At 45.5% G+C, this 20,319-nt stretch overlaps 1 protein-coding gene across 2 annotated transcripts in view; it reads left to right on the top strand.

Annotated features, from left to right (window-relative positions):
- LOC120919155 (lysosomal alpha-glucosidase-like) overlaps window positions 1-20,319 on the top strand; it is a 273,064-nt gene that overhangs the window by 1,861 nt on the left and 250,884 nt on the right. Inside the window, exons 1-3 of one of the 2 annotated variants that reach the window (XM_040331192.1) lie at window positions 14,151-14,253; window positions 15,317-15,752; window positions 17,241-17,386. In XM_040331192.1, coding sequence (XP_040187126.1) covers window positions 15,339-15,752; window positions 17,241-17,386 — 560 coding nt within the window. In that variant the 5' untranslated portion in view covers window positions 14,151-14,253; window positions 15,317-15,338. Of the gene's footprint in view, window positions 1-14,150; window positions 14,254-15,316; window positions 15,753-17,240; window positions 17,387-20,319 lie in introns of those variants that run through there. The other variant, XM_040331191.1, reaches the window with a different exon arrangement.

Raw genomic sequence — 20,319 nt, 5'->3', positions numbered from 1 at the left:
GGGGGGGGTTCAGTGGCAGTAGTGGTGGTGTGGTGGGCATCAGTGGCAATAGTGGTGGTGATGTGGGGGGGTTCAGTGGCAGTAGTGGTGGTGGGGTGGGCATCAGTGGCAGTAGTGGTGGTGATGTGGGGGGGGGGGTCAGTGGCAGTAGTGGTGGTGATGTGGGGGGGGGGATCAGTTGCAGTAGTGGTGGTGATGTGGGGGGCATCAGTGGCAGTAGTAGTGGTGGTGATGTGTGTGTGGGGATCAGTGGCAGTAGTTGTGGTTATGTGCGGGGGATCAGAGGCAGTAGTGACAGTGATGTGCGGGGGATCAGAGGCAGTAGTGGGGGTGATGTGGGGGGGATCAGTTGCAGTAGTGGTGGTGATGTGGCGGGCATCAGTGGCAGTAGTGGTGGTGATGTGGGGGGCATCAGTGGCAGTAGTGGTGGTGATGTGTGTGTGTGTGGGGATCAGTGGCAGTAGTTGTGGTTATCAGCGGGGGATCAGAGGCAGTAGTGACAGTGATGTGCGGGGGATCAGAGGCAGTAGTGGGGGTGCGGGGTATCAGTGGCAGGAGTGGCGGTGATGTGGGGGGGGATCAGAGGCAGTAGTGGTGGTGATGTGGGGGGGGATCAGAGGCAGTAGTGGTGGTGATGTGGGGGGGATCAGAGGCAGTAGTGGTGGTGATGTGGGGGGGATCAGAGGCAGTAGTGGTGGTGATGTGGGGGGGATCAGAGGCAGTAGTGGTGGTGATGTGGGGGGGATCAGAGGCAGTAGTGGTGGTGATGTGGGGGGGGGGGTCAGAGGCAGTAGTGGTGGTGATGTGTGGGGGGGGTTAGAGGCAGTAGTGGTGGTGATGTGGGGGGGAATCAGAGGCAGTAGTGGTGGTGATGTGGGGGGGGATCAGAGGCAGTAGTGGTGGTGATGTGGGGGCGTTCAGTGGCAGTAGTGGTGGTGGGCATCAGTGGCAGTAGTGGTGGTGATGTGGGGGGGGGGTCAGTGGCAGTAGTGGTGGTGGTGTGGGCATCAGTGGCAGTAGTGGTGGTGGTGTGGGCATCAGTGGCAGTAGTGATGGGCATCAGGGGCAGTAGTGGTGGTGGGGTGGGGGGGAATCAGTGGCAGTGTTGATTTAGAGGGATGGGTGCCACTCACTTGCAAATCTCTTGGTTCCCCCTCCTTGCTAGGTCTTCCTTGGGCAAGCAGAGAGGATGGGCGGGCCTGCGAGTACCAGTTTGTGCAGGCGTAGTCTGAGAAGATCGGCGGAGCGGGCGGGGACTGTGCCCGTGAGTGTGGGTGGAGAGGATGGGCAGAGAGGATGGGTGGAACGGGCAGAGAGGATGGGTGGAGCCGATGTGTACTGTGCCGTGACCCGTGAGTGTGGGAGGAGATAATGGGCGGAGCAGGCAGGGACTGTGCTGTGAGTGCGAGAGAAGAGGATGGGCGGAGCTGGTGGAGAGGGCGGGGACTGTGCCGAGGATGGGCGAAGTGGGTGGGCACTGCAGTGTGCTCGCGAGTGCGGGCGGGCAGCTGTTTAGGTAAATGACCAATGTAAATGTACTATCTCCCGGGCGGCGGCGGGCCCCCCTACAGTGGCAGAACTCAGGGGCCCGGTCGCAAGTGCGACTGGTGCGACCATGAAAGTTCCGCCACTGCGTTTTAACATGTTAAAGTATTACTAAACCCACAACCGTAAAATCAGTCTGTGTATGCAGTAAAGCATACTTGGTATACTCCCTGTGGAAGTAGTAAATTTTTTTTTGTTTTGTGTAAAAAGGCTGCTTGATCTTGTATGCACAGATCCTCCTATGCCTGCACTGTCCCCCTGGACAAGTCCGGATAAGACAGAGCCTTTGGAGTCAAGCTGAACATGCTCAGTTTAGTGTGCATTGCTAGAGAGTTTTTTTTAATTTCTTGGGAGAGTGCGTGTGATCAGCACAGGGTCAATCAGCACTGTCCAGACATGTCCAGACAGAGGGTCGGGAGCCCTGCAGTCTAGAGGTCGACCAATATGGGTTTTTCTCTGGCCGGCGACGATATTTAGAAATTGGGGCGGCCGATATTTTAGGCCGATTTAAAAAAAAAAAAAAAAACTCACCCACTCCACTCCTTCCTGCTTGCTCCTGTCACTCTAGCACACACTTGATGTCCTCAGTACAGATGGTACTGGTTTGGAACTGACAGGTGGCACTGATTGGCACTAGCAGGTGGCACTGGTTTGGCACTAGCAGGCGGCACTGAGTGGCAGTTGGCATTGGCTGGTGACACTGGCACTGGTTGGCATTGACAGATGGCATTGGATTGGCACTGGTGGTTGGCACTGGCTGGTGTAACTGGCAGTTGGAACTGGTTGGCACTGTCAGGTGGCACTGATTGGCGGTGGCACTGGCTGGTGGCACTGGCAGGTTTCACACTGAGCCAAGTGAAACTGACAAGTAACACAGAGGAGAGAGAAAGAGAGTGCTGTCAGAATTGAGCTCGATGTGGGGTTGGGCGGGACCCAGTAGCTATACAGTATTACACCAGTCAATGATTAACCTGCTTAAGAAAGTTGGCGGGGCCACATACACGTAGCAGCCTGCCCAGATTCAATCCCAGTGGCTGTAGCTGCTGGGTCCCACCCACCCCCAACATTGAGCTCAATTTCTGACGGCTCCTCTCTCTCCTCTCTGTTACTTGTCAGTTTCACATACTCAGTGTGGAGAAGGGAGAAGGAAAGGCAGTCTGTGTAAAATATCAGCCTAATTTTGATCATAATCTGCCGATGACGATTTATCAACAATGGCCTAATATCGGCCAATTAGGGCTGGGAGAAAAAATCAATTTGAATCTTGAATCGAGTTGGGAGGGCAAATCGATTCGGATTTTGACCAAATCGATTATTATTTTTTTTCCATAGGACCGGTGCTCCGCGGACTAAGCCGTGGCCTCGCCTAAAAAAATCCTGCTCGCCACGGGGCCGGACGCCTCGGACTAGGCCGAAGCCGCAGCCTCACGGCCTTTTTCTCAGGATCGCGGCGAGCTGCAAGCAGGATTTTTTAGGCGAGGCCGCGGATTTGGCCTAATCTGCGGCCTTTTCCCAGGATCGCGGCAGACTAGGCCGAAGCCACGGCCTGGCCTAAAAACTCCTGCTCGCATCTCCTTAGGACCGGCGCGGTGTCCATCAGGAAAAAAAAACTTGATTTGAATCGTAAATATCAGATTTTTTTGGGGGGCCAAAATCGCCCAGCTCTACGGCCAATATATCGGTCGACCTCTACTGCAGTCTCTTACAAGCTTCACCAGGAACTGATAGAAATCACAAGACTGCTATATACTGCTGATGAGAATGGGTATTTAGCTGTTTATATTTATTAAAATAATTGCATTTCCATGCTCTGTGTACTGTGGGAGACCAGATATAGTGAATGTAGTGTCCTGGGGCTAGTAACACTAAGAGCCCATTCACACAAGGATGACTTTGGATCCGACTTCAAGTCGCACTGCATGAGAAAATCAATGCAAGTGAAAGAAGCTGTCTTAATGCACACTACTGCAGTCACTCCGACTTCAGAAAAGGTTCCTGTGCTACTTCAATCCGTCTTCTAGGGGACTTGTAGGCAACTTGTACCCATTGATTTCAATGGAAGTCGCCTCAGAAGTCGGATCACTGTCTTAACAAAAGCAGCAATACAGGAAGAGAACATACATTTCTCAGGCAAACCCCTCCCTTCCACAGAGCTGATTGTTGTTTGATTGGCCACTGGAAAGCCTCCTGTCCTGGAGGCAACTTGAAGTTGCCTTGTAAGTTGCCTCAGGTCGCACTGCGATTCATACTCAAGTGAAGTCATGTCCAAGTTGCCTCCCAAAGTCGTGCTGGAAGTGTGAATGGAGTCTAAGAGCCGGTTCACACTGGGGCGACCCGGCATCCGACTTCAAGATGCTCCAAGTTGCCCCAAGTCGCGCGGTCGAGAAAATGAATGGAAGTAAATGGGAGCCATCTTAATATACACTACTGAAGTCGCTCCGACTTCAGAAAAGGTTCCTGTACTACTTCAATCCAACTTGTAGGCGACCTGTACCCATTGATTTCAATGGAAGTCGCCTACAAGTCGGATCCCCGTTCACAGTGAGGCAACTTTACAGGAAGTCGCCCCAGTGTGAACCTCTTCTAAGGTAAGATTCTGCCTCCCAAAGTGGAACTCCACGCCAAATTTTAAGTAAAAAAACGGCATGAGTTCCTCTCTAGGAGCATACCAGGCCCTTAGGTCTGGTATGGATTTCAAGAGGAACCCCCTACACCGAAAAAACGGGGTGAGGTCCCCCCCCCAAATCCATACCAGACCCTTATCCGAGCACGCAGCCTGGCCAGTCATGTTGATGGGGACAAGGGCCTCTTCCCAACAACCCTGGCCGTTGGTTGTCGGGGTCTGCAGGCGGGGGGCTTATCGGAATGTAGCGCCTGGTTACTTTTCAGAACCGGTGCTATTAAATTAGAGGGGGTCAGAGAGTTAAGTAGGGCCAAAACAACTAATCGATTACGAAAATAGTTGTCAACTATTTTCATAATCGATTAATCGGCCAGTTGATTAGTTGGCCTGCATATAGTATGCATTATTTGTTTACATATTAGGAAATACAGTGCAGCACACATACAGCTCAGTAAACCATCCATACATGTCACCAAGTGCCTGAGAATTTGTGAAAGTGTGAGGAGCAATGCCTCATGGGACATGTAGTCCTCGAAGTGAGTGGTTCTAAAGCAGGGCTGTGGAGTCAGAGGAAATTTTGGGTACCTGGAGTAGGAGTCGGAGGAAATTTTGGGTACCTGGAGTCGGAGTCGGAGTCAGCAAACAATGCACCGACTCCAACTCCTACTAAATTTAGATTGTTGGAACATTTAGGAGTCGAAACATTTATCTACCGACTCCACAGCCCTGTTCTAAAGGCAGAAGTTTGTTTACCTTGCTATAGCGGGCGCTCTATACTATACTTTGCAGCTTGCTATTGAGGCACTCTGAAGGCAGGAGGAGCTAGAAGCATCGGTGAGGGACCCCAGAAGTGGAGGATCTGGGCTCCTCTGTGCAAAACCATTACACAGAGCAGGTCTCTCTTTTTTTTTTTTTTTAACAAGTTTGTTTAAAAAAAAAAAATCACTTTAAAGACTCTGTGCAGGGAAGATCAGCATCCGAACCCAGAGAAAGTGGAGGTAATAGAAGGCATTACAATTGCTGTAGTTGGTTATTTATATTTACCACTGCATGTGGATATTTAAGAATAAATTGCCTTTTTTTATTTACATATTAACTAAATTGTACACCGCACTTTTTTTAAGATTATCCAATTAGTCGATTAATCGAAACAATAATCAGCCAACTAATCGATTATGAAAATAATCGTTAGTTGCAGCCCTAGAGTTAAGTAACTCTGACCATTGTTAATTAGTTCAAATTTGGGTCTCTGTTTCAGCTTGGCTGTGCTGTGGGCTCATTCTGTTGTGCTGGGGTGTTTTTCCCACCCCGGTGCGGTAGGTGGCAGCAGTGGAGTTGAGATTTGGGTGTTCTCTCCCAGCAGCCAATCAGGAGGCTTGGGCCTCGCTGGGCACGCTGGGAGAGGGTACTAATGGAACAGATGCCATTTTGGCCAGGTCTTCCTTCCTGTGTGGCGCCCACATTTAGGGTGGCCACACCACGGCGCTCCGGTGTTATGGCCTACCTGGCCGGAGTGTGCGTGCTACGCAGTGTTCCTGGTTTCGGGCCTAAGTTGGTCCGGAACATTCGAGCAAGACGAGGACCCAGTGGTCGACTGGGTTCTCACTTTTGAAGATCCCAAGCAAGTGTAGCTGTTCGGTGGGGAGTCCATCTGAGGAGCGCCAATGAGAGGCTGGCGGTCCAATAGGATTCTGACGAACCACCGGGATCGAGGTGACCGGACACTGAAGGATTGACTCCTCTTTCAGTCGGTACCTGTTGGGACGTTAAAAAGAGGATTCAGGCGTAACTTTACCTAAGAGGGTTACCTCCGTATCTGCAATTCAAGAGGACCTGTGGCAGAGGTTTCCTTTCTGACATTCATTCAAGAAGGTCTGTGGCAAAGACTTTGTCCTAAAGAGATTCGAGCGGTATTCCGGCTGCTAGGTCAGTGAGAGAGGCCTATCCGGGCACGTTGGGCCCACTCAAGCAAGAGTATTGCGCATGGGAACAGGACTGTTCCAGATACTACGCCTGAATCTGCTGTTCTTTCCATCTCTATCCCTTTCATCACCTGTTAATCATTTTTACCCGGCTGTGTAATAAAGAGCACATAAAAAGACATTTATTCGTGGACATTCCTTTACTGCTGCTGCATGCACCATTCATCCCTAGACATTCGGAAAGAGCCATGAGTTAAATCTGCCATCCCATCTATTATCAGTGGCTCCTTCGGGGGTGAGCGCTACAGGAACCTGGGAGCCCCCTTTTAATAAGGGGGCCCCCAGATCCCGGCCCCCCACCCTATGTGAATGAGTATGGGGTACATCGTACCCCTACCCATTCACCTGGTGGTAGAAAAATGTCAATAAAAGCAACACTACACAGGTTTTTAAAGTAGTTTATTAGGCAGCTCCGGGGGTCTTCTTCCGACTTTGGGGGTCTTCTGCCGGGCATCACCGGTGTCTTCTTTCAGCTCTTTTACCGGGCCCCGTCTTTGGATTCGCCTTCTTCTCTTCTTCTCCTCTTCAATGTAGACTCGACGCTCCTTCCCACTGTAATGCCGGGTGTGCGGTGCATGTCGATTTATATAGCCTCTTATGATGTCGCAGTCCCAGCATGCTCTGGGTGGTGACGTCACCACCTGGAGCATGCTGGGACTGTGACGTCATAAGATAAGCCCCCCGCCCGCAGACCCTGACAACCAATGGCCAGGGTTGTCGGGACGAGGCCCTTGTCCCCATCAACATGGGGACAAGGTGCTTTGGGGTAGGGGGGCCACAGTGAGCCCCCCTGCCCTAAAGCACCCCCCATGTTGAGGGCATGCCGCCTGGTAAGGCTCAGGCGCTCGCCTGTCCCCACCCCCTTTCCTGACCGGGTGGGCTGCGTGCTCGGATAAGGGTCTGGTATGGATTTGGGGGGACCCCTACACCATTTTTTTGGCGTAGGGGGTTCCCCTTGAAATCCATACCAGACCTAAGGGCCTGGTATGCTCCTAGAGGGGGAACCCATGCCGGTTTTTTATTTAAAATTTGGCATCGAGGTTCCCCCTCCTGGAGGTGACTTCAAGTCGTGTTGTGGAACACGTTGTGATTCATACTCAAGTTGTGTTCAAGTTGCCTCCCAAAGTTGTGCTGAAAGTCGTGTTGCCCCTGTGTGAACCGGCTCTAAGGGTGTTCTTTACAAAAGGCAAATACACTTTGAACTACAAGTGCAAAGTGTACTTGGAAGTGCAGTTGCTTTAGATCCGAGGGGGATATGCAAGGAAAATAAAAAAACTGTGTTTTAGCTTGCACATGATTGGATAATAAAATCATTAGAGCTTCCCCCTCATTTCAGATATATCCCTCAGATTTACAGCGACTGCACCTCCAAGTGCACTTGTAGTTTGCACTTGTAGTGCAAGTGGATTTGCCTTTTGTAAGTAACCACCTTAATTTGTTATTTTGGGAGATAACTGATGCACTCTGAGTCACCCCTGCTAGTCTAGCCCACAAAGAAAAATGGGATGAGCTGATTGGACGATATCGACTGTTGCATGCATCTGAAAGAATGAATAGAACAAAATTGAATTTAGATTGATTTGTTATGATTTGGAGATTCTGATGGATCCACCTCCATAAATAGGAATCATCATCTCATTTCACTTTTATACATTACTATGTATTTATTGTAATATGTTTCCATTTCATATGCAGTGCGTTTTTTTTTTTTTTTATACTAATGAAAAATGTTAATGCAAAAAAAAACTAAATGGATCCAAATCAGTTCAGATAATTTAATGTTGTTTCGGATGCTTCGAACATTAACAAAAGGCCCAAACTATTGCATAATTTTGATGTAATTTGGATTCATTACTATTGTGATTCCAACACATCCGAATCTCCAACTGGGTAACAAAAATTGTCTGAATTTTGATTTTCAACTTAACGTATCGCACATGTCTAATATTTACAGATATCACAAATAAATAGTGGATAAAGACTGACCTGCTAAGTATTAAACAATTTAATTCCTGGAATGCCGGCGGCATAGCACTATGGTGGTGAGTCACACAGCCGTTTGCAATCGAACGCCTTCTGACATGTTCTAACTTGCACTTACCTAGGTTGCAGACCAGGTGACCCAGTCTTTACAGAATAGTAGAAGAAATGGCACATGTGCTTTTGTCAGAAAATGAGTAACAGGAATCTGGAGCAGCGTATTAAAATGAAATTTTGCATGAAAACTTGCAAAAGTGCGAGTTAAACTTTAGCTCAGTTACAAGAGACTTACCGTGAACATTCCATGAAGAAATCAAGGGTTTTTGAATGGCATAGGTGGTTTGAGGAGGGACGGGAAGATGTCCACGATGACTCAACAAGTGGGCAGCCAAAAATGTAAAGGATGGATCCAAATGTGTACAGAGTGTAAACCCTTGTACGCTCATGCAGTTCACTACAGTTTCATAGAACATAGTACAACGGTAAGCCAGCTTTTTTACTTGGAAATTCTGAAAAGGTTACAGGTATCTGTTCGGAGGAAGACTCGAACTCTGGCCTGACAAGTGGATTCTCCTGCACAATATTTTTTTTTACAGTCCATTCCAGGATTTTAATGGTCACACCTCGTATATCCATTTTCTCTTAACATTAAGTGACAATGATTTTTTGGACCCACTGAAGAGAAGAGTTATCCTGCATCTTGACTAATTTTGGTTCATTTGGGGATCACCATAGGTAAAAAAGCGAAATTCATCCCAAAGGTGTTCTGTCAGGTTGGGGTTGGGACTCTGTGCAGGCCAGTCAAGTTCCTCCACCCCAAACTCGCTCATCCATGTCTTCATGGACCTTGCTTTGTGCACTGGTGCGCATTCATGTTGGAACAGGAAAAGACCATCCCCAAACTGTCCCCACAAAGTTGGGAGCATGAAATTGTCCAAAATGTCTTGGTATGCTGGCGCCCTTTACTGGAAATAAGAGACCAAGACCAACCCCTGAATAACAACCCCACACCATAATCCCCCCTTCACCAAATTATTTGAACCAGTGCACAAAGCAAAGTCCAAAAAGACATGGATGAGTGAGTTTGGGATGGGGGAACATGACTGGCATGACCTCACCCCGATAAAATGCCTTTGGGATGAATAAGAGCAGAGACTGCATGCCAGGCCTTCGCCACATCAGTGCCTAACGTCACAAATGCACTTCTGGAAGAATGGTCAAATATTCCCATAGACACACTCCTAAACCTTGTGGACAGACTTCCCAGAAGAGTTGAAGCTGTTATAGCTGCAAAGGATGGGCCAACTCAATATTGAACACTACAGACTAAGACTGGGATGGCATTAAAGTTCATGTGCGTTTAACCACTTAAGGACTGCCTAACGCCAATATACGTCGGCAGAATGGCACGGCTGGGCACAGGCACGTACCTGTACATCGCCTTTAAGAGCCCAGCGGTGTCCCACGATCGGTCACAGGAGCTGAAGAACGGGGAGAGGTGAGTGTAAACCAGGGATCGACAAATCCCGGGCGCCAGGTCGCCATGGCGACTAGAAATAGTGTCCTGGCGACTTGGCTTGGAAGGTGGGCAAAAAAAAAAAAAAAAAAAAAAAATTTTTTTTGTGAGCTGGTGGTGAGCCGTTGGTATTACAAGTTATTACCACCAGATGTGAGCTGGCGCCATCTGGTGGTGGCCGTTGGTATTACAAGTTAAAGTGGTTGTAAACCCACTATTTGGACTTTTACCTACAGGTAAGCCTACAACAAGGCTTACCTGTAGGTAAGGGGAATATCTCCTAAACCTGCACGGTTTAGGAGATATTACCCCCGCAATGCGGGCGGCGCATGCGCAGGGGGGAATCCACGGCTGAAGGACCGGCATCGCCGGACCCTGCTGATTTTAAATCTCCCGCGGGCACGCGCGGGAGTGACGTCATCGCCGCTCCAGCCAATCACAGCGATGGAGCGGCGATACCCAGAAGACACGCCGGAGCAAGATGACATCCTGCTCGGCGTGGACCAGGTAAGTGGTACACACCTCGTTCCGAGGTAAGTATTTCATAATAGGCTAGTATGCGGTGCATACTAGCCTATTATGCCTTTTGCATTGCAGGTTTGGGGAAAAAAAAAAAAAGTTTATGCGGTTTACAACCGCTTTAAGCATTACAAGTTAAACAGCAATTCTAATGTAATTTTTCACTATTTTCACTGCCATCTTTTTCCCTCTAATTAGAACCCCCAAACATTATATATATTTTTTATCCTAACACCCTAGAGAATAAAATGGCGATCGTTGCAATACTTTCTGTCACGCCGTATTTGCGCAGCGGTCTTACAAGCGCACTTTTTTGGGAAAAAATTACACTTTTTTTTTATTAAAAAATAAGACAACAGTAAAGTTATCCCCATTTTTTTTAATATTATGAGAGATAATGTTACGCCGAGTAAATTCATACCCAACATGTCACACTTCAAAATTGCGTTTGAACACCGTTTACATATGTGGGCGCTGCTCACGTATGTGTTCGCTTCTGCGAGCAAGCTCGTCGGGACGTGGTGCGTTTTCTGGCTCCTAACTTTTTTAGCTGGCTCCTAGATTCCAAGCAAATTTGTCAACCCCAGGTGTAAACACACCTTCCCAGTTCTTCTCTGTGGCAGTGACACTGATCGTCTGTTCCCTGATATAGGGAACAACGATCAGTGACATCACACCTACAGCCATACCCTCCTACACTAAGAATACTCCCTTAGGGCACACTTAACCCCCTAGCGCCCCCTAGTGGTCAACCCCTTCACTGCCATTTTCACAGCAATCAGTGCATTTTTATAGCACTTTTCGGTGTGAAAATGACAATGGTGTCAAAAGTGTCCGATTTGTCCGCCATAATGTCGGTGTCACGAAAAAAATCACTGATCGCTGCCATTACTAGTACAAAAAATAAAATTATTAATAAAAATGCCATAAAACTATCCCCTATTTTGTAAACACTATAAATTTTGCGCAAACCAATCGATAAACACTTATTGCGTTTTTTTTTTTTTTAACATAAATAGGTAGAAGAATACGTATCGACCTACACTGAGGGAAAAAAATGTTTTTTAGATCTTTTTTGGGGATGTTTATTATAGCAAAAAGTAAAAAATATTGAATTTTTTTTTTCAAAATTGTCTCTCTATTTTTGTTTATAGCGCAAAAAATAAAAACCACAGAGGTGATCAAATACCACCAAAAGAAAGCTCTATTTGTGGGAAAAAAGGACCCCAATTTTGTTTGGGAGCCACATCGCACGATTGCGCAATTGTCAGTTAAAGCGACGCAGGGGCAAGGTCCTTGACCTGCATAATGGTCTGGGTCTTAAGTGGTTAAAAGCAGGTGTCCCAATACTTTTGGCAATATAGTGTATCTTATGTACGTGTGTGTGTGTGTTTTTCACCCCCCCTTTTTTTTTTAACCAATATTAACCCCAAAAGCAAAAAAAAAAATATTAGAACTTTGTTGCAGATTCCTACCTTTTGTTATTCTGAAGAAATCCCTGTGTGTTTGTCTGTATCCATGTGGGAAAATTAGTCTAATGGGAGTGGTTTCATAATTATCAATCAGCTGTGCATCCGTAGGGCTCTAAAGCTGCTCTGCATTGCTTTTAGAGGTGAATTCCTATTGGGAGTATCTCACCAAAAGTGAAATTTTTGTTGCAGATGATGCCTGATATCTGACTTGTATCTTAGTGCAGAATTCTGAGAAAACTGGTGAGCCAATCACACAAGGAAATTATGTTTCTGGAGGGCTTTGTGTACAGAGCACCTCCAGGTAACCATATTGCATTGCATTTTCAGAAAATGACAGAGCTGCAGCTTGAAAAAGTAAAAGGTCTTTTTTAATAACATTTAATTACAATATGACTGGTGTCGCAATTGTATATGCTATATTATTTTTCCCCACAAAAGTGGAGTAACCCTTTTAGCCTAGGTTCACACTGCTGCGAATTCAAAATCGCGGTAAAATGCGCGATTTTACCGCGATTTCGCGGCTGTGATTTTGCCGCGATTTCGGCCGCAATTTAATGTAAATCGCGGCCCGAAATCGCAAAAAGTAGTACAGGAACTACTTTTTGAAATCGCAGATGCAGCGTCGCACTGATTAGGACAGTGCCATTGCCGACAATTGCCGCCGATTTGAGATGCGATTTGACATGTCAAATCGCATCTCAAATCGTTCCAAATCGTACCCAGTGTGAACCAGGGCTGAATGTGACAGCTACATTAGTTCACCACTTGACCAGATGAATATGAAGAAGAAAAATTACTTTAAAAAAAATCAATTACAGCCACCTGATCTGAGGATTGGGAAGATGCAATACATTGCATACATACTTGGAGCCCTGAAAGTCCAGACGTGAGGCTAGATGACAGCCTGGTTGAGAAAGTGGAATCCAACAAACTTTCAAGCTTGAGAAAGAGGCTTTGGGTAGTCTTGACATAAATAGCTCTCACTTCCAGTCAGCTCTGCATCCCACAAAAGCCCTTTGCCATCCTGTTGGTTTCCGCTTCCTCATCTAAGCTGTCATCCAGCCTGACAGCTGGACTTTCCAGGCTGCAAGTTTTTGGAAGAGGCTTCCCATCCCAGATGCATTACATACAAAAAGTGCCACTTCTTCTTCCAATGTGAGTTACGAATTTAGTAGTGTTTCTCAGTAAATTTAAATAATTTACTTCCTCTTTGTTTCCCTGCAAAGGTAAAGCATAATTGGCTACTATGCATCATGTGTCACTTACCTGAAACTGAAGCCTGCGTTGTCCCTGATTTTCCTCGCTGGCTGGAAGCTTCCATTCTTCACCCCTCTTCCAGTCACGGCATGCCAGTGTGCCCTTTCTAGAGTGCGCATGTGCCAAATACATCGGCGCAGGCACGGAAGACATTGCCATATGAGGAAATTGTAAATATCTCCTAAACCGTGTAGGTTTATTAGATATTTTCAGCACCTACAGGTAAGCCTGAATCTAGGTGAAAGTGGTATTTAAGGGTTTACGACCACTTTAATGTTGCACCTAATTTGGCACCCCTGGTGTGTTTTCTTGGTCCTGCATGTCTATCCACCCACCCAGTGATTCTTTCCTGGTCTGAGAATGTAACGAGCCTGATTTTTAACTGTCACAATGTGAGCTATTTGTCTTTTCTCCACAATAAATACAGGATAGGAATGGCCCAGCCGCAATTTATTGGAGTTAAAAGAACAAAAAACAGTTCAGAGTTGGGCTAGAGATTGGCTCAGAGGATGCCCAAGCTCATATTTAGCTTTTATTTGTCCATCTTCACATCTTATAAATGTGGGAGGTATGTCCTATAGTGATTACATTCTTAAAGAGCAGTGGAGTGGAAGGTGGACTGAATACAAATGCACGCCACACTTTTCACATATTTATTTGCATGCCCGGACTGCGACAAAAAATAGGGCCAGGCATTTTAGACTGAGCAGCCAATTTTTCCAGGGACCGGGAATGTGCATGGTCTCTTAGGCAGAGCTGTGTGTGAGAGAGACACACAGCTCAGCCAATCAGCCGCTAATGTAGATGCGCCGGATCATGGAGATGACACAGGCACAGCCGCATTGCGGTAGGTGAGCGGCAGCCTGTGTTAACCTTGTCCAGGCCGCGGGCATCGCTTACCTCCCGCTGTGTGGCCTGATCATCAACAGGCCACAGAGCGGGCGGCCCCGGCCCACCGGGCAAATGCCCGGTCTGCCCTATGGCCAGAGTGGGCCTGGGTTTGTTCATTGATACGGTGAGTCCTCCCATGGTTTACTGTCCCTTTTGGACAGCAAGATCTACATGACATTGGAACTTTTCCCACCAACTTTGAAACTCTGCTGTTTCCATTCCTCCTGTTTGTCCTTTTGTGTAAATAAGTGTAAATCCAACAGTGAGAGTAGGGACCCAATATAATCGCCTCCACAAGTATGTGAACCTGGATGCTTCATTTTGGAGAACATGCATCTTTCAGAATTTGTGTATATATTTTTTAGGTACTGGCTATGGACAATGTCTGGCACAGACCATGTTGAGAGGCAGAGTTCTAAAGAGATGAGGCAGCCTAAAGTAGAAGTTTGGTCTTCATTCTAATAAATAGTAAGCTCACACTAAAATACTTCTTTACAGTTGCATATACTTCTTTACAGTTTAATTATTAATCATGAAAATCCTATTTTTTAGAAATAAAAATAAGTCTGGTCATACTTTATACAATTTTCCTTTTTAGCTTTACCAAAACCATATAATATGAGGTGTAAGGGTTGGACCCAGTGCTGTGTGAGAAATTGCTGGTTTATGCCAAATTCTGGAGAAAAAGACACATTAATTGGACAGCTGTGTGTTCAGCTATTTAGTTCTGAGCTGACATGGACTCAGGGCCCCACCCCACAGACAGGAAGTCTGTTCCTAGGAGCAAGGTGAGCTCCCATCTCTCTGAGAGGAGAGAGAGGTTGCAGCTAGAGCATGCATATCTGCATTAGGCAGATGTCGGCTGGAGTCTCTGTGTGAGAAAATAATCTGTGTGCTTCAAGAAGATTGACGCTGTGTGCATCAAAGAAGCTTAAACGCTGTGTGCGGATAAGTCGCTGTGTGCGGCTGTTGATTTTGCAAGATACTGGAATGGTGGAACCCCCTGCGAGGGCTGCTATTGTATTTGTAAACGTTGATTTTTTTTTAAATAAAAGTGGGCTACCAGGCCCTTAAAAACTCAATTCTGGATTGGCGTACTCACTGGAAAACGCACCTACCACTGGAGTCAGATTCCCCAATCCTACAGAGGTCAAACCTAAACACTTTCAATTTGTATGCAATCAGACAGGCCCTTGCACTACTTAGCTGAAGGTAAATCTAAAGAAAATTGAATAAGAAAATGGTATAATGCATAGTCAGCTTTATGTTTTAGACCCAAGTGGTTAAGATGCGCAGTGATTAGTGCATCACTCCCACTTTAATATTTACTTTATATTCCCACACTCGCGTTATGAAAGAAGCTGTGGGCAACACTATTCACATCCAACCCCATAACTGTCAGGGTGAACCCACTTGTGATTTTTGTACAGGGGATGCACACCTTTACCCTTTACTGTATCTGAAATGTATGTAAATTTGTAAGTTTATATCAATGAAGTGGCCTTTAACAGGACATCTTTGGCTTTTGCAGAGGACTTTCCAGACGACTCAGAATGTTTAGGAAAATAACGATGGATAGACTGAAACTTCTACTGACTATCTGTGTGCTTTTTATGGCATGTACAGCTTGCTTTACAGCAACCTTGCATGAGGAAGATCCTCAGCTTTCCCAGTGCTCTGTGGCTCCCTGCAGCAGATTTGACTGTGCACCTGACAAGGGTGTAAGTAAGGAGGAGTGTGAGGCTCGAGGGTGTTGCTATTCTCCAGCATCAGAAGACTTGGGAATAGGACAGCCATGGTGTTTCTTTGCCTCCAACTATCCAAGCTACAAAGTGATTAACAAATCTGAAACTGAAAACGGACTTACTGCCACACTCACACGTTCCATTAAAACATTTATGCCTGATGATATTATGGAGTTGCAGCTGGATATTTTACTTGAAACTGACAGCAGGCTGCATTTTACTGTAAGTATGATTACTTTTTTGTTATTTATTTTTTTCAACTTTTAGTGCAACATTAACCTTTTTCGTATAAGTCTAATTTTATCTTGAATGCCAAATTCAGTACCTCAGTAAAGTGTGACCCTGCCTCATTCCCCAGGCTCCTTTGCTGCTGCTCCTTCAGGATGAAGATCAGAGGAGGATTGGATTGAACATTTTTTCATTGACCATTCCATCCTGTAATGAAACCAGAAACGCTCAACTTTGAGCACATATGGGTTCACTTTTTTCAGATCCTGTTTGACTGTGGCCAGGAGAGCAATGAGTTCAGGGACTTTTTTTATTCGATTTGCAGGGGCCTAAAAGATCCAAAAACTTGTTCTAGCCAATAACCCCACATTCTTAGTGCAAACTTACTTCTCAGAGGGAAGGAATGCATTCTCCCACAGTAGAGATGCTAGGAGTTGGAGTTTTGGAGATTTCTGCATGCAGAATTTTAAGAACACAAGAGCCTACAACTGTCAGAGAGCTAAGTATGCACCAGGATCGGGGGGTTCTAGGTTACATTTGCTTAGAGGTGTAGAAGGGGGAACTTGGGGTTTTGGGATAAAAAGTGTACTTTTAAATACACTTAATCATGTCTTAATAAATACATAATTGCAGTAATGTGTTTTTTTTTCTAATATCAGCCTGATGTTCAAAAAAAAACATTATAGTGCTTCTGTGTTTGGAATAATGTTACAAAGATTATCTAGAATATCCATACACAGCTTTTGAGCTTCTTAAAGGCTAAATTCATCTTTGTAAAAATAAATAAATAAATGCACATGTTTTTAGAAAGCAACAAAATGTGCATTTTGTTTACTCAGGAGCCTGCAAAGCATTTCGCCTGTGATTAGTGGATTGTGGGTTCAATGTCAGGCTCCTGCATATAGGCTTGCCGAAAAAGAAATTGCCGCTCCTGGTGAGACTGGGAATTCAGTCCCACAGCAGATAACCACACATGTGCTGTCCCAGCTCGCCAACCATATATAGACCAGTGTTTCTCAACTCCAGTGCTCAAGGCCCTCCAATGGGTCATGGAAAAATGGGAGTTGTAGTTTATTCATTCATGGAACCCTGTCAATGAATGATGCAGCTGTGCAGGCAGAGCTCCATGCAGTAGCACCAATTTTAAACTTGACAATGACTGTAATACCATAGATATTGGTGTAACATGTTACAAATGTGAACTGATCCTTTAATCTACGCAGCTTTATGCTATAGTAAGTACTATTTACTGTACAATTTAAATGGCTACCAAATGATAGAAGTCCAGTGCCCTTTACATGCCATAGCAGTGTTAATAATAAAAACAATTGAAATTATTAAAATGACTTCTGTGTTATTTCAAACTCCTTAACAGTACCATTCATGCTTTTACTTTTTGACAAATGTATGCTAAATGGCAGGCTCTCTATTTCTTTCTGAGTTTTGTACCTTAATTAATTTCTCTTGCAACTGCATTCATAGATTAAGGACCCAACTAAAAATCGATATGAGGTGCCCATACATACCCCTAAAGTCAAAGGAAAGACATCTACAGTACAATATGATGTTCAGATTACTAATGACCCCTTCAGTCTTGTGGTCAGAAGAAAGTCCAATGGACAGATTTTGTAAGTATTAGATGGTCAACTGAAAGGCTGTAAAACCTCTATAGTAAGAAAACCATTTTTGTTATAATCTTTATTTATTTGTTATACTTTATAAACAAGGAAGTATCTGGAAAAAATCAACTAATGCACATTTTTCTGAAATGTGGATAATTTCATCCGATAAACTGCTTTATTATGGTTTGCAACAGACCTACAGTGTGGTCTCCATTAAGTTGTTGTTTGATGGTGAAAGGTATTGACGAATCACAGCTCAGGATTCTCTAAGTTCCCAACATGTAAATTGGGTAAAATAGAGCTTCAAACCAACATAGCAGCCAAAAGAAAGTATCTGGTCATCTGACACGCTACAGCAGCGTGTATACTTTGTGTGTATACATTCTGCCTACATTGCTGGACCCTGGATCTTCTAGACTCTTAACATCCTGTTCATCAAATTTTTGTTGTAGAGTTTACAGGGGTGTGTAACTGTACCAGTTTCCTGGTCATTTAATACCCGCCAAAACTTTTTCCCCCAGTCGTGCCCCCTTTCTTCTCCCTCCCCTGCCTTTTCTACCTTTGCATGAGCGGTCGGCTCTACGGATGCTGAAGTGTTTTGTGGCAGTGAGAAGTTTGGGTGACGAGCTCGGCGCTCGTGGATATAGGCACTCCTTTCCTACACACTGTGTAAGTTGTGTAAGTCTACACCCACTCACTCATTTGCAGAGCCCCCCTTTATTTTTGGCAGTGGGACAACGCTACAGTATTTCTATTTATATCTCCCATATGTATGGTCAACCACTGAGATCTGACAGGAAGACATCCACTCAATAGGAGGCTGCAGCACTGGAAATAGATCTGGCTTTGAGTGACAGCCGGGAGGTAAGCTGCTAGGATCACTAACGGTGTGGGTGCACGTTTGTGGATTCGTTTGAGCTGCACACCTCCACCTATCATTTTTTTTGGAACTTTTCACTTCCGATTATTCACCTACCCACCGTTTTTGTATTGCAATAAACACAGTGAAAATTCTTCAGTGAGAAAAAACAAATATATAAAAACTAGTCCCGGATTGAATCAAACAAAGAAAAAAAAAAAAAAACCAAAAGTCCCAAATAAAGCTTATTTTAGACTTTTTTTTTTTTTTTTTTTTCTTTGTTTGATTCAATCCGGGACTGGTTTTTATATATTTGTTTTTTCTCACTGAAGAATTTTCACTGTGTTTATTGCAATACAGCTCAGCCCAGGACTGTACCTATTTAATCACCGTTTGTAGGCTGCACTTCCATTGTGTCTGTGCACTCTTTCATATCCCAGGCCCACGGACTCTGTCCATCCCCCATATCCCCACTCCCCTCCCCCCCTCCCTCTTTTCACTCACTCAATGGCCGAAACTGGGGGGACTACAAGGATCCAGCCTGTGACAGTATCGCATGCCACACGATCCTAGGATGCAGGAGGAGGATGAGATACCATCAGCCCAGGCTCCGGGAGGCGAAAGCACCAGCAGGATGCAGGTAGGTGACCTTTGCATCTGTTTTAAATGGGGCAGCAGCAGCTAGATGGTGATGGTGCACTAGCAAGCTGGGACTTAACTTGGGGGTTACTGGTGTCACTGGGTGACAGGTAATGGTGGAGTGTATTGTTTCTCACTGCCATGGGTCCCCTTGTGTTTTTATTTTTTTTTTGGCAGGTGAAATCGCCAAAAGAGCCAAAGTCCATTCCCAGAAAGTGGTGTGCAAAGTGTAATACCAAGATGCCCTTGGAATACACCAAACCGCTATGCCAAATTTGCATTGACGGACTGGTCAAAAATACAGTCGGACGCAGTTTATGTGAAGATTTTTGGATCCATTAGGGATGATATGGCTAACACCTTTAAGGATCTCAAAAAATTCATTACAGAGGTTAAACCCCCAGCAGTTCCTTCTGGAAGTTCCTCTCCCATTTCCTCACCTAGATCAGAATTTGCCTCAGGGTCGCATGAGTCAGTGAGGGAGTAAGCAGGCAGCAGCGCAGCTAGCGTTTTGGCCAGCGATAGCTCGGACTCCGAGCAGGAGGATGGGAGAGAAGAAAGAAAGGGACCCAAATACAAATTATCACTAGAAGACGTGGATAATTTGCTTGGGGCCATTTATGAAACTTTGGAGATTGAGCATGAAAAAGAACAGCCTTCCAAACATGACCTGATGTACCAAGGTTTGAGGAAGAAAAATTCCAAAGTATTCCCAGTTCATTCGACGATGTCAGACACCGTGAAAAATGAATGGACAGACCCAGAAAATAAACCATTCTTTGCGGCCAGCCACAAGAGTCGGTTTCCTTTTTAGCGACGATCCAAAAGAAATATGGAACAAAAATCCCATATTGGATGCGCCACTTTCCAAAGTCTCTAGAAAATCTTCATTAGCATTTGAAGATATGGGACATCTAAAAGATGCCATGGATAAGAGGGGCGACATCATCCTAAAAAGAGCTTGGGAGACAAGTGTCGCCAGTCTGAAGCCAGTGCTTGCCACCACTTGCGTGGCAAGAAACCTAGGGTTTTTGCTATCATAGCTGCAAGACTATATTAAAAATGGGACGCCAAGGGAGGAGATTCTGAACACACTTCCAGTTCTCTCCAGGGCAGTGGGCTACATTGCGGATGCATCTGCAGAGTCCGTCGAGGCCTTGGAAAGAACAGCGGTTAGGAAGAAAACCTTTCCTACTGAAAAACGCAAGCTTCCACAAAAAAGTTTTTTTTTCGTGGACAAAGAGAAAAGAAAGAGTACCCGAAGAAAAACTGGACGGGTCACAAAGGGAAACCAAAGAGTAATCCCCTCTTTGGTTCTTCTAACCAAACCACCAAACAGTGACAACAAAGTGCCAGTAGGGGGAAGATTGGCTACCATCCTACCTCAATGGCAGAAGATGACAGCCAATCCAATTTATTTTGGAAATTATCGCAAAGGGCT

The sequence above is a fragment of the Rana temporaria genome, chromosome 12, assembly GCF_905171775.1.
Source record: "Rana temporaria chromosome 12, aRanTem1.1, whole genome shotgun sequence".
Taxonomy (NCBI): Eukaryota; Metazoa; Chordata; class Amphibia; order Anura; family Ranidae; genus Rana; species Rana temporaria.
Note: the sequence above shows the minus strand (reverse complement) of the source record. Positions and strands in the feature narration are given on the sequence as shown.